The 15554-nt window shown below is 44.2% G+C and overlaps 1 protein-coding gene across 1 annotated transcript; it reads right to left on the minus strand.

The window, feature by feature from the left end:
* Nucleotides 1-3717: 3717 nt before the first annotated feature.
* LOC119292382 lies at nucleotides 3718-9135 on the minus strand. The gene is made up of 5 exons (XM_037571243.1): nucleotides 8852-9135; nucleotides 6483-6581; nucleotides 5755-5908; nucleotides 4767-4844; nucleotides 3718-4632 (listed from the first exon to the last, which is right to left on the minus strand). Exons 1-4 carry the CDS (start codon nucleotides 8934-8936, stop codon nucleotides 4829-4831), a joined length of 354 nt encoding a protein of 117 aa, XP_037427140.1. The 5' UTR covers nucleotides 8937-9135; the 3' UTR covers nucleotides 3718-4632; nucleotides 4767-4828.
* Nucleotides 9136-15554: the final 6419 nt, after the last annotated feature.

The raw sequence follows: 15554 nt of genomic DNA on the forward strand, positions 1-15554 counted from the left end.
GGAAGCTAGTGCAGTCACAAATACAGCAACAGTTCCAGCCACCTTCAGGACAAGCTCCTAATTCTAGCATTTTGCAGCAACAACAGCCTTCCCAAAATTTGCAGCAGCATGATACTCATACTAATACTCAAGCAAGTTTGTCAAGTATGAGCACCCAATTACAGTCCTCTAGTGCAGATGGCATCCAGCATGTACCTGCGCCTCCAACAAGTAACTTCGGTGGCCCCATGCAGCCAAACGATGCAAACATATAGCATCAGGTTGGTTCTAATTTGTAGGCAATTTCAATTCTTTGCAGCATGGTTCGTTGAGTGGTGCATTACGATAGGGAAGCACTGGGTCGATGCAGGGAACAATGAATACATAACTGCAGACAAGTAGTGGCATGTTATATCACAACCCAATGGGTACGCCAACCTAGTGGTAACTCCGTGTAAGCAAATGCAAGTTCATTACAGCAGCTGAAGCAGCAACAGCAGGATCATCATATGATGCAGTGTCAGCAAATAAAGCGTCAGATGTTTCAACAGTATCAGCAAAAGCAACAAATGCTTCAACAGCAGCTCCCAATACAGCAACAATTATAGAAACAACAAGTACAGATGCAGCTTCCACAGTTTCATGCTGGAGATGATGTTAATGAGTTAAAGGTTAGGCAAGGAACTGCAATGAAACCTGGAGTTTATCAACAACACTTTGGCCAATGCAGTAATTATTATCATCATCAGAGTTGAAACAGAGTGGTGTTTTCCCAATTTTGTCACCACAAAACTTCCAAGCATCATCCCCACAAATTTCGCAGCATTCTCCTCATGTAGATCAGCACAATCCGTTGCCATCTCAAGTAAAGACTGGGACACCATTGCATTCAGCTAACTCACCATTTCTTCCATCGCCATCCCAATCTGTCGCCCTCTCTCCCATGCAAGTGGATTCAGACAAACCACACTCCAATATACCATCACTTACTAATACTGGGCATGCTGGACATCAGAAAACATCGCTAGCGCCCCAGACACAAAACCCCATTAAGGTATTAAGATACTCTGTACATGCTTACCAACCTGTTAGTAATATACATTAGATTAGTGTGTTATTCCATCTCGGTATAACATTACTTGTAAATTAGCTTCGACAACTTTTTGATTTTTCAGTCTGAACAAAAGTTTGGTACCCAACCCAGGACAGTGTGCTTTAATACTTTTTGATTTTTCAGTCCAAGCATGTGCAATTTGAATTGCAAAACCCATGGAGGTTTTAAGATACATGACTGCGAACCTAACTAATATTTACACTAGCTTAAATATGTTATTCCATCTTGGCATAACTAAACATGTAAATTGCCTTTGAGAAGTTTTTCATTTTAATCGTCTAAATGGGTTTTTTGTGCTTTTTAATGTGGTGAGTCAATATTAAATTAGGATGCTACCTCCCCCAAGGATTTACTTGTTGTATGAGTGCCTACACGTGAATCTTGCAGGACTAGTGATGGGTCTGCAAGTGCCTCACTCTTATTGTCCTTTTCCCCTATTCTTGTTAGATGTGGTGCTGTTAGTAGAGTTGATACCAAATTATATACGACCTTACTTGTTTTTTCAGATCAACCTCCTTGGAAGCAAAAGTTGTGGTTGATTCAGGCAGACTTCTGCCACTGCAACAACCATGCACAAATGGTTCTGCCGGTGGATGCACTTTCGGCTGTTCCAAGTGCTACTACTATACGATGCAAAAACAATTCTTTAACTGCATGGCGCACGCACACTCATGAGTATCCTTGGATCCTGATGTAACTATCAAGTCCCTCGCCTTGTGATATCCTTCTGGTCGCTCCTTGAACCAAAATCGCTGCAATGAGAAACCAACCAGGCCAATCCTTTTCTGCCTTAACATATATGGTATGCGCTGTACTCTAGTGTTTTTTGTTCAGTTTGTATCATACCCTGGCAGAACGATTGGAAGTGCTTAGTTACAAGTTTCTTCTGTTGGTCCCTTTGGCAGAAATTATTGAGTGTTTGCTTTGCAAAGATAAAGATGCTGCTCGTCCGGCTTGCTTGAATTCTTTTTTGCTTGCTGTTGGAGCATGGGCACAGTTGGAACAGGGTGGAGGCAACTCGGCACCAGATCATGGATGTGGAGGGAGGCGGTGATTGACAGTTGCAAAAGGTGGGGAGGGTGGACGCTGGCGGCGCGGATGGAGGATCAAGGCTATCACCAGGAACTACCAATTACAGACTGGTGCCAGGCCTTGAAGCACACAGCATGCTTTCTAAAGGGGGCACCCTAGGAATCAGACTCCTACCAAACCGGTCGCTAGCGATTTGGTGCATTCTAGTCGTCTGATCTTTTGGCTAGATTCCTTTGTTAAATACCTGATTTGTTGATAACTTGCGTCCGTGAAATCTGCTGCTTCCTGATCGTTGTCTCCACAATCTGCGATCTGTTTCCTAAAACTGCTTCCTAGAATGGCTTCAAATTCCATTCTATGATCCTGAAAAATATGGTTATTTCTCACAAGTAAATCCTGTTATTAATTACGAAATTGATAAGATATGTTTCCTTACTCATGGTATAACATGGTTTTAATAAACTTTTAATACCACAGAAGCATTCTTCCGCACTATCGGAAGCATCTTTTTCTTGTGATTTATACTTGCTTCTGTCTACCAATGAATTGGCTTCCATGATGAAATAAACTTGCTATAATTGCATATGAATCTGTACTTAAGTGGTGATTTGTTTTACTAAAAAAACATTGAAATTGTGTTTCTGTCAACTGGAAAATTGCTTCTAAACAAATAAGACGTTCCACAGGAAGAATCATTATAATGAGTACAATTGCTTCAAACACATCAGCGATGTATGTGTTTCCAGGAAATAAAAGTGTGCTCAGTTTGTTTCCATGGATGAAAGATTTTGCTTCCATAGTTTCATGAGAAACAAGCATCCATGACAAACAATTTACACCCAATCATTTCTTACAAACTGGATGTTGCTTCTACTAGTTTCCCTACTTGCTTATGTATGGGATGTGACAATGTGGCCCTCAAGCTGGCTGTTGGCGTAGTAACTCAAGGCAGGCATTATCTTGGCGCCGATGTGACACACTAGGAGCTGCATATTAGTTTTCTTCCGCCGGCTTGAAGAAATAACTAGTCAATGCGGTGGTGATTCAAACAGTGCTTACAACAATGTCCAAATCACCTGAAGCAAAACGTCATTCCAACTGAAGCAACAAAAGGTTTGAATGGAAGCATATAAGCAAGGTATGTTTGGTGAACTAGTGTGGAAAAACATATGTATAATCGAACCACATAATTTAGCATTTCAAATCAATAATAAGTAAGATGGAAGCATACATATACAATTATGTACTCCAGCAAATGGATTGGCAAACGTGTCATTGTAATTGTCTTAAGCATTAAAGCATAGGGTTACAACCGAGGATAGAGAGACCGCCTGAGAAGATATATGCAATGAAATATAAATAGATATGGATTAACTATAGAATATATATGCATTATCACTAGAAAGAAAAAGCTAATTACAACCTGAAGTGGCAATGCAAGGAAATGCAATTATACAAGTGATGAGAAATATAATGAAGCATGTCTGTTTAATAAAAATAAAATAAAAATCTACAAACAATGGAAACACATATACTAAATCAAGAAGCATGATTGCAGTTCTATCTATACATAAAAAAACATGAATGCTCCGAAGCAATGGACTTTACATCTGTACATCTACGAAACATGGCAAGAGAGTGAAGCTCCATTGCATGGAAGAAGTATCTGTATGTAAGACACCTAGGAAGTATAGATGTAATGAAAAAATAATATGTACAGCGAGCAAGCATGGCAATAGATTGAAATCCAATCGTACATGCCAAGGATGGTAGATACAGCAGTACATAGGAAGCTACCTAGAAGCATGGAAGTAGATTGAAATTCTGCTGTACGTAGGAAGCATGAATGCATGAAGCAAAAAAGATTGCTATCACTATATAAACAAGGCGTACTGGAAGCACAAAAACATGAAGATGCAAAATAGCTTGCCACTGATATCGAGTGCAGAATTTATATTCTACAAACGTATCTCATCTAATCTAATTGGAGGTTTTGTGAGCTTACACCAACTAGAATTCTTCAAATACATGAATGATAACAGATTCACACAGATCCCACCGCTGGTGAATCTCCCAGCCACATCCTTTACGAAGACCTACACGGATGCCTAGATCGGCGACGACGCTGCAGCTAGGTAGGGATGTGATCAAATACATACTGTATCAGCTAGAAAATCCTTATTTTCGGGGTGGCAAAGTTGGGCAGTGATCCTGGAAATCTCCTCTGGAACTAAAAGGGATGTGATCAAATACATATCAGCTAGAACATCCTTATTTTCCGGGTGGCAAAGTTGGGCAGTGATCCTGGCAATCTCCTCTGGAACTGAAACAAGGAGCTCCCTGCGCATTGAGGCAGCAAAAGCAGTGATGGGCATTTGGTTCACCTTTGGTGTTACAATCCCTTGCGACACACCATTTTATGGTAAGTTTGCTCTCATCTAATGACGAGGCCACCATAGTCGCGTTGTCATGGCCATCTTCGTAGGTGCTCTTGGGGTCGGAGCGACCTGTTGCATATGACATTATATGGTTGTCAGTGCACAGTAGGCAAGTATCTTATGTACATACAGAAACAATAGTTTTGAAAGATAGTGGGCAGGCTGCAAGGATATAAGCAATATGATAGTGAAGATGTGCTTACATTGCCCAACCATGACAAGGCACCCGACAAAACAGCAACCACATAGACTACGCTGCTCCTCTTCATATTTTCAATGAACTGTATACGAGATATGAGATAGTTAGAAGCAATCAGAGGCAATAACCACAATCCCCTCTCACCTCGGTATATATAGAGGGTAGGGCTGAAGTCGAGCCGAGTTCAGTCCGAGCCACGCTCTGGCTCGCTCTGTATGGGTGTCTTTGCTCGGTCCAGCCCAACCACCAGAAAACAATGCATCCCTTTACAGTGAGTAAACAGTAGCTTTTTTTGTGTGTCTTTTGTTGTTTTGATTGCAAATTAAGACTATATATTGAATATTTAGCAGTATATTAATTGCTAAAGAAATAGCAGATCAAGCACCATATATTGCTAATAATGATCAAAGTGTTGAAAACTAAGCATATACATCTTGATGTTGTCAAGTACTCCCTCCGTTCCAAAATATAAAGTTAGTAAAAAGTTGGGTCATCTATTTTGGAACGGAGGGAGTACATGATTTGGTGCTCTTCACCTCTGTGTTACAACCAATTAAAAATTGACAAGTCTATACTTCGGACTTCTGCAGACGCAAAAACATGTTGCAGTCACTGCAGTCTAGAGGCTAGAGACTAGCACAGTTTAGCATTTCATTCTTGAGCAGATAAAGCTAGCAGCAAGAACGAAACTACCAGATGCCAGGTGATGTATCATCAACCCAGTCAAGTTACAACCAGGCTTCCTATGTTAAAATGAGAAGCAAATATTCTCAAGCACATGTACAGAAGTACTCCCTCCGTCCCATAATGTAAGACATTTTTTAAAACTACACTAATGTCAAAAAAACGTCTTACATTATGAGACAAAGGGAGTAAGAATCAAAAGCTTCACTACTTGACACCATGTACATCTCCTACCCAAGCTGCACAAGCCTCTGCTCTGTGGCGGCTCTACTCTTGATCCGAGAAAAAAAGTGGGGGCACAGACGAACCTGAGGGGGCCGTTGGCGTCGTTATCGTGGGAGGGAAGGAAACTTCTTGAGTAGCTGTCGCTCGAATCAGCGAGGGGTTCGGGGCGCTTCCGCTTCCCTGAGATGTAGGGAAGTGGGCACTCGTTCTCGGGGAGCTGCTGGGACGTCTTCTCCCCTAATTGACCAGCGATTCCATAAGTTGAAAGGAGCATTGTTACATTCCATATATGTACAACAAAGAACGGCAGAACAACTATGCAATTTGAGATCGCAAAATTATAACTTTGTACTAAACAAAAGTCACTTATTTTGGGATGGAGGGAGTATGCATTATGTGAGGGAGGCAACTAGATGGCGCGCGGGCGCCATCCCAATTTCCTGGCTCGTGGCAAAAACATACCCAAAATGGAAAGGGGTCGGTCCATCATGTGATTCCCACCCCTGCACGTGTCCATACCCACACCATGCCCCCAGCTGATCCCCATCACGCACAGGCAAAAGCAAAACAGGGGACAAAATGCCACCACACAAGAAAGGGTGGAACAAACAGGAAAAAGAGGCGGCCATGGCGTCCTGAAGGTTAAGAGAAACAAAAACATAGAAGTCTTCACAACAAGTTATGCAAGCACAGGCGCAAACACAGAAATCTAGGTGTGTTTATTTTGTCACAACCCTGATCTGTAGCAACACTCGTAGTATTCTGATCTGTTTGGCAGAAGACACAGGAATCTCAAAAAATATCCTCCTACCTCTCCCCTTGATTTGATTCTTCAAAGATTCTGGGTACAAGGTCTTTAGAAACTTGAAGCCAGAATTGTCGATTCGTTTTGCCTGTGAGCGATCCTGACCTGCATATATGCATAGGAAATGTTAGGTTGGCTTGTGCACAACTGAATTGTAATAAGTTGCTTCACATATAGTTGGTTTATAAGTAAAAATATTGTTGGTTGCTTGCCTTTCACGACAAAATGACCTATATGTTCCCCAGATAGTACTATGCCAGTTTGTTTGTGTGAGAACTTTTTAGAATGCACCATTTTTGTGTGGAAAAAGCAACTTTACTCTAAAATCCAGATTTATAAATGGATCATCTTAACATGAAATGCAAATTAACATGCTTGTGGCCTAGGCAATGTACTATACCATCTAGGCAAGCTAAATTAGATTGTTCCAGCTACTACATTACTGGAAAGAAAACTGATATGCCCCAGTAGTAAAAATTACCAATTCAGACAAGGATCCTCTTTGTGCTATTGTGGAACATGGAAAACTTGCTACAAAAATCTGGTGCAAGACACAGCTACTGCATCTTAAATAAGACAATGGATAAGCTACATTATTGCTGGACTGTGGAGAAGAAACTTTACTATGCTAAGTAAGGAACAAAGAAAAGCAGAAAATATCAACGAAATGACTTGAGGAGTTGAGTAAAAATGCCATATCTATCTATCTATCCATCTGCGTAGCAACAATCACAGATGAAAAGTAAGAGCGTTCTCTCAGAAAAATGCCTCATGTTGTCCCAAAGGTTTAATGGAATGTATTGTATCAGGCATCTGATCAGTGTTTTGTTTTTGCGGGTTAGGCATCTGATCAGTGTTGACCAACAAAGACCCAAAAACACAAAGTGAGCAACGACGCAGGCTCTTGCACGGACATACAGAGGATAAACGAAACCCTTGCTTCATTAACACTAAAAAGGTGGGAGAACTAGATGTATCAAATGGCCTGGAAAATCTACTGAGCACAAGTAGATTGCTTCTCTCTATCTGTTATATCTCTATCTCTTCTACCTCCATCTCTATCTACCTATCTACTTGCTTCATTGGCACACACAAAAATACAACAATGGCAGATCGCCATGAAGAGATAGACATAAGAAACTTGCTTCGCTGGCACAAACAAAGTGAGAGAGGACTTGCTTTATCAATTTGCCTGAGGAAAGCTACTTATATACCACAAGTAAATTGCATGTTTCGATGAAAACAAAATGCTACAACCAGTCTCACTAGAAAGCACAAAAAACATGCCCCCTCGCGCTAAGAGAGCAGTTTTTTGTAGGTCGAGCTACATGGCACCCACTACCTTAACCATTCAAATGTTTGCTCAGGTGCATCTGGATATGTGCACAGATTCACAAATAAGCTGCTGCACCAGGCGGTCACCGCTTAATAGTCTGACGCCTACCAGGGTACAGTACACGCCATGATATACCATGTGCTGCTGCATGCATTTGTCCACAAGCAACGCACAGCATCCCAAGCTTTTGTCTTGCAGCATCTGTCTTGTGCTACAGTGAAAGAGAGGGACAGGGATGACATGCATTTAAATATTTGCCAATAGTGATGAGTGATAATCTGACGTTTTATCTAGAGCTTGTTTTTTTATTGACGTTTTAACATATTTTGTGTGTGTGAAATATCTGACATTTTATCCAACAATGATTCAGTCATGTACTTAAAATACAACGAAGATAATCTTGCTTCGTCCTATGATCGCTGTACTATACGTGGATGCTTTGTTTTATCGCAGATGGATGTGGGGGCGGCTGATAAGACGCAACAGAGATAAATGTGACAGGCGTCAGCGGTGGGAGGACCCACAAGGACTAGCATACAGGGCTATTCCTTCTTTGGATTACTGTTACCTAGACAGGACAGCGCCTGCAAAGGATGTTGCATGAAACAGCTACGCGCACATGTTGCTCTTTTCCTGCACCAATCACGAAGCAAGCCAACGGTCCAGATAAGAGGGACCGTGTAGCTTGCGCTAGGAAGGAACTTTGCGCTCGCGCTAATCCTCACCTGTCTTCTGGAGGTGTTTGTGAGCATGCCCCTTGACGGTAAAAACATTGGCTAAAAAAACATTCCCCAAAAATCTACGTACTGTAATTCGTAAGAATGAACAAGGGGTGCTCCACTCCCTCCTCAGCAAGAATCGTAAGAAAACGAGCGCTTCTAATCGATGAACGGGTGCTCTGCTCACGGCCACCCTTCTAAATCGGCCAAGAGAGTGGCTCTGGTCCTTGCGCAGCTACTGAATGGGGGTAAACTGCCGAATCAACGCGAGAAAATCGTCTGGCCCCTTTCGAATCTGGCCCCGTGGAGCGCGCGCATACCTGAGGTTTGGTCATCGGCGGCAGGCAGGCTGGGTCGATGCTGCGCTCCTCCTTTCGCCGGCGCCCCCCGTTCCGCGGGCTCCATCCAATCCAGTTGCCCCTCCCCTCAAACGTCTAGCGCCGCCGCGACCGCCCTGCTTCGCTTCTCTCCCCTCTCCATCTTCCCCTGCCTTGAGTGACCCAAGCAGCGCCACCGAGGCCACGCCCGCCTTCTGATTTATGTGCTCGTCTTCCTTTCTCTGCCTCCACACGAGCTCCGCTGGAAAACCCTAGCAATGGGGAATTTCGTGCTCACTTATTAGAGCATCTCCAATCTTCAATACATGATGTACTAGTATTCATTAAGGATGGTGATTTTTTTAAAGATCCGCCGCCTCAACCGTTAGATCCAGCAGAATCCAACGATACCCATTCATCGCAATAAAGACGATGTTTCAAAACCTTTTGCAAGAAAGCTCATATTGCACAGGTTTCGGCCCCAAACGCATAAAAATTTAAAGTTTATTTTCCCGCTACCAAAAAACACCACAGTTCGGCGACCATCATGCCACAGGTCGGCGATCATTATAGCCAAAATCCTGCAATCAAAATGGTAGGAACTATAGACATGAAGCTCATCAAACAGCAGGCTCCTCTGCCACAGGGCTGGCCGAGGTCGGCATCGACGAGGGCACAACTTCAACAGTGCTCGGGCTCGGGGTCGGCATGGACGTAACTTCAGTGCTCGGGCTCGGAATCGGCGTGGGCACAACTTCAATGCTTGGGGTCAGCGTGGGCGTAGGAGAGGTGGTCGTCGCCGGTCCCTACATCTGGTTCAAGATGAGGCCTCACTCCGCTAGGTACCACGCCTTCACCTGCTCGTCCATCGTCGACGTGTCTCCCCCCATCAAGAACGCCAGGTTGGTGTTCCTCTTCTTCGCGGCGACGTTGGTCCTGAGAAGGTTGAGCTTGGCGTCCTGTTTTGTCATCAACGCCGACCACCTCACATCGGATTTCTCCTTCCTCTTGGCGGCGTTGTTCTTGCCATCGGCGATGCATTGCTCGATCGACGATTGCAGTCGTTCAGCACCGGGTGCCGCGTCCCTCGCTACCTTGGCTCCTTTGTTGCCATCAGGGCGCCCTTCTGCCATCGCTGAGGCAGGCGCGTCCGGGTTGTAGGCGTCCTTCGCCTTGGCGAGAGCGAGACGGACCTTCGTCCATTTCTCGCACGACTCGATCCTGGTGAACACATGAAGGAACTTGAACTCTTGGTTGTTGTTGTCCTAGCGAAACATGTTGAACATCCGAACCATCTGCACAACCGAGGAAAAAGTGTCAGTGAAGTACACATCAACGGGCTGGGCCGGTGAACGATGGCCATACCTGACCCTCGACTTTGGTGCCGCTTTCCGGGCGAGCCGCGGGCTCCTCTTGAATCACATGCCACTGGTTGCAGGCCGTCTGGATGGTCGCCCAGTGATTCGGCATGGCCTTCGCGCCGCTGTCCATGTGGATGTTGGCGAAGTCGGGGTCGACCAACTTGCGGTTGTCGAACGCCATCTTAATCTTTCTCCAGTACGTGTCGGCATTCTGATTGGAGCCAGTGATCGGGTCGATGCTGAGGGTCTTCCATGCTTCGGCGAGGGACTCCCTTCCTTGGACTTCCACTTGACGCGAGGCTCGCCTGGCCTGGTGGTGGCCGCCTGCATTTTCTTTCTCCCTTTGGGCGCCGGCTCCACCTTCGTCGGTTCTTCCTCCTCCACCTCCTCCTCGGCATCGTCGAGCTCGTCTTCCATGTCGACAGCAGCGTCCAGAGTTTCATCTTGCATGCAGAAACCAAGGCATGAAGGGGCAGCGATGGAGCCGCTCGTGATGATCTCGTCCATGTCGGCGTCGGTGCCGCTGAACGGTGTCACCGAGATATGTGTGAAGGGTAGGGCGCCACGACGCAGAGGCAGCGCAGGCGAACCTGAGTAGGTCGGCGGCGAGTAGTTGTACTGGGTGTTCAGGCCGGCGGCGAACGCGGGGGAGGGAGTGTTGGGGAACGTAGTAATTTCAAAAAATTTCCTACGCACACGCAAGATCATGGTGATGCATAGCAACGAGAGGGGAGAGTGTTGTCTACGTATCCTCGTAGACCGAAGCGGAAGCGTTGACGCAACGTAGAGGAAGTAGTCGTACGTCTTCCCGGTCCAACCGATCCAAGCACCGTTACTCCGGCACCTCCGAGTTCTTGGCACACGTTCAGCTAGATGACGCTCCCCAGGCTCCGATCCAGCAAAGCTTCGGGGAGGAGTTCCGTCAGCATGACGGCGTGGTGAAAATCTTGATGTTCAACCGTCGCAGGGCTTCGCCTAAGCACCACTACAATATGATCGAGGTGAAATATGGTGAAGGGGGGCACCACACACGGCTAGGGAACGATCACGAAGTTCAACTTGTGTGTTCTAGGGTGCCCCCTGCCCCCGTATATAAAGGAGCCAAGAGGAGGGGGCGGCCGGCCAAGGAGGGCGTGCCAAGGGGGAGTCCTACTCCCACCGGCAGTAGGACTCCCTTCTTTCCTAGTTGGAGAAGGAGAAGTGGGAAAGAGGAGGAAGAGGGAAAGGAAAGGAGGGGCGCCCCCCTCTCCTTGTCCTATTCGGACTAGGGAGGGGAGGGGCGCGCGAACACCTCTTGCCTCCTTTCCTCTTCTCCCTTAGGGCCCATGTAGGCCCAATAACCCCCGGGGGGGGGGGGGGTTTCGGTAACCCCCCGATACTCCGGTAAAATCCCGATTTCACCCGGAACGATTCCGATATCCAAATATAGGCTTCCAATATATCGATCTTTATGTCTCGACCATTTCGAGACTCCTCGTCATGTCCATGATCACATCCGGGACTCCGAACAACCTTCGGTACATCAAAATACATAAACTCATAATGAAACTGTCATCGTAACGTTAAGCGTGCGGACCCTACAGTTCGAGAACAATGTAGACATGACCGAGACACGTCTCCGATCAATAACCAATAGTGGAACCTGGATGCTCATATTGTTTCCTACATATTCTACGAAGATCTTTATCGGTCAGACCGCATAACAACATATGTTGTTCCCTTTGTCATCGGTATGTTACTTGCCCGAGATTCGATCGTCGGTATCTCAATACCTAGTTCAATCTCGTTACCGGCAAGTCTCTTTACTCGTTCCGTAATACATCATCTCACAACTAACTCATTAGTTGCAATGCTTGCAAGGTTTATGTGATGTGCATTACCGAGAGGGCCCAGAGATACCTCTCCGACAATCGGAGTGACAAATCCTAATCTCGAAATACGCCAACCCAACATGTACCTTTGGAGACACCTGTAGAGCACCTTTATAATCACCCAGTTACGTTGTGACGTTTGGTAGCACACAAAGTGTTCCTCCGGCAAACGGGAGTTGCATAATCTCATAGTCATAGGAACATGTATAAGTCATGAAGAAAGCAATAGCAACATACTAAACGATCGGGTGCTAAGCTAATGGAATGGGTCATGTCAATCAAATCATTCACCTAATGATGTGATCCCGTTAATCAAATAACAACTCTTTGTCCATGGTTAGGAAACATAACCATCTTTGATTAACGAGCTAGTCAAGTAGAGGCATACTAGTGACACTCTGTTTGTCCATGTATTCACACATGTATTATGTTTCCGGTTAATATAATTCTAGCATGAATAATAAACATTTATCATGATATAAGGAAATAAACAATAACTTTATTATTGCCTCTAGGGCATATTTCCTTCAGTCTCCCACTTGCACTAGAGTCAATAATCTAGATTACACAGTAATGATTCTAACACCCATGGAGCCTTGGTGCTGATCATGTTTTGCTCGTGGAAGAGGTTTAGTCAACGGGTCTGCTACATTCAGATCCATATGTATCTTGCAAATCTCCATGTCTCCCACCTGTACTAGATCCCGGATGGAATTGAAGCGTCTCTTGATGTGCTTGGTTCTCTTGTGAAATCTAGATTCCTTTGCCAAGGCAATTGCACCAGTATTGTCACAAAAGATTTTCATTGGACCCGATGCACTAGGTATGACACCTAGATCGGATATGAACTCCTTCATCCAGACTCCTTCATTTGCTGCTTCCGAAGCAGCTATGTATTCCGCTTCACACGTAGATCCCGCCACGACGCTTTGTTTAGAACTGCACCAACCGACATCTCCACCGTTTAATGTAAACACGTATCTGGTTTGCGATTTAGAATCGTCCGGATCAGTGTCAAAGCTTGCATCAATGTAACCATTTACGATGAGCTCTTTGTCACCTCCATAAACGAGAAACATATCCTTAGTCCTTTTCAGGTATTTCAGGATGTTCTTGACCGCTGTCCAGTGATCCACTCTTGGATTACTTTGGTACCTCCCTGCTAGACTTATAGCAAGGCACACATCAGGTCTGATACACAGCATTGCATACATGATAGAGCCTATGGCTGAAGCATAGGGAACATCTTTCATTTTCTCTCTATCTTCTGTAGTGGTCAGGCATTGAGTCTTACTCAACTTCACACCTTGTAACACAGGCAAGAACCCTTTCTTTGCTTGATCCATTTTGAACTTCTTCAAAACTTTGTCAAGGTATGTGCTTTGTGAAAGTCCAATTAAGCGTCCTGATCTATCTCTATAGATCTTAATGCCTAATATGTAAGCACCTTCACCGAGGTCTTTCATTGAAAAACTCTTATTCAAGTATCCCTTTATGCTATCCAGAAATTCTATATCATTTCCAATTAGTAATATGTCATCCACATATAATATCAGAAATGCTACAGAGCTCCCACTCACTTTCTTGTAAATACAGGCTTCTCCGAAAGTCTGTATAAAACCAAATGCTTTGATCACACTATCAAAGCGTTTATTCCAACTCCGAGAGGCTTGCACCAGTCCATAAATGGATCGCTGGAGCTTGCACACTTTGTTAGCTCCCTTTGGATCGACAAAACCTTCTGGTTGCATCATATACAACTCTTCTTCCAGAAATCCATTCAGGAATGCAGTTTTGACATCCATTTGCCAAATTTCATAATCATAAAATGCGGCAATTGCTAACATGATTCGGACAGACTTAAGCATTGCTACGGGTGAGAAGGTCTCATCGTAGTCAATCCCTTGAACTTGTCAAAAACCTTTTGCAACAAGTCGAGCTTTGTAGACGGTAACATTACCGTCAGCGTCAGTCTTCTTCTTGAAGATCCATTTATTCTCAATTGCTTGCCGATCATCGGGCAAGTCAACCAAAGTCCACACTTTGTTCTCATACATGGATCCCATCTCAGATTTCATGGCTAAAAGCCATTTCGCGGAATCTGGACTCACCATCGCTTATTCATAGTTCATAGGTTCATCATGATCTAGTAGCATGACTTCCAGAACAGGATTATCGTACCACTCTGGTGTGGATCTTACTCTGTTTTATCTACGAGGTTCAGTAGCAACTTGATCTGAAGTTCTATGATCATCATCATTAACTTCCTCACTAATTGGTTTAGGTGTCACATAAACCGGTTTCTGTGATGTACTACTTTCCAGTAAGGGAGCAGATACAGTTGCCTCATCGAGTTCTACTTTCCTCCCACTCACTTCTTTCGAGAGAAAATCCTTTTCTAGAAAGGATCCATTTTTAGCAACGAATGGCTTGCCTTCGGATCTGTGATAGAAGGTGTACCCAACAGTCTCCTTTGGGTATCCTATGAAGACACATTTTTTTGATTTGGGTTCGAGCTTATCAGGTTGAAGCTTTTTCACATAAGCATCACAGCCCCAAACTTTAAGAAACGACAACTTTGGTTTCTTGCCAAACCATAGTTCATAAGGCGTCGTCTCAACGGATTTTGATGGTGCCCTATTTAACGTGAATGCGGTCGTCTCTAAAGCATAACCCCAAAAATGATAGCGGTAAATCTGTAAGAGACATCATAGATCGCACCATATCAAGTAAAGTATGATTACGACGTTCAGACACACCATTACGTTGTGGTGTTCCGGGTGGCGTGAGCTGCGAAACTATTCTGCATTGTTTCAAATGTAGAGCAAACTCGTAACTCAAATATTCTCCTCCATGATCAGATCGTAGAAACTTTATTTTCTTGTTACGATGATTTTCAACTTCACTCTGAAATTCTTTGAACTTTTCAAATGTTTTAGACTTATGCTTCATTAAGTAGATATACCCATATCTGCTTAAATCATCTGTGAAGGTGAGAAAATAACGATATCCGCCACGAGCCTCAACATTCATCGGACCACATACATCTGTATGTATGATTTCCAACAAATCTGTTGCTCTCTCCATAGTACCGGAGAACGGCGTTTTAGTCATCTTGCCCATGAGGTACGGTTCGCAAGTACCAAGTGATTCATAATCAAGTGGTTCCAAAAGTCCATCAGTATGGAGTTTCTTCATGCGCTTTACACCGATATGACCTAAACTGCAGTGCCACAAATAAGTTGCACTATCATTATCAACTCTGCATCTTTTGGCTTCAACATTATGAATATGTGTATCACTACTATCGAGATTCATCAAAAATAGACCACTCTTCAAGGGTGCATGACCATAAAAGATATTACTCATATAAATAGAACAACCATTATTCTCTGATTTAAATGAATAACCGTCTCGCATCAAACAAGATCCAGATATAATGTTCATGCTCAATGCTGGCACCAAATAACAATT

This window comes from Triticum dicoccoides, chromosome 1A (genome assembly GCF_002162155.2).
Source record: "Triticum dicoccoides isolate Atlit2015 ecotype Zavitan chromosome 1A, WEW_v2.0, whole genome shotgun sequence".
In the NCBI taxonomy this organism is placed as follows: domain Eukaryota; kingdom Viridiplantae; phylum Streptophyta; class Magnoliopsida; order Poales; family Poaceae; genus Triticum; species Triticum dicoccoides.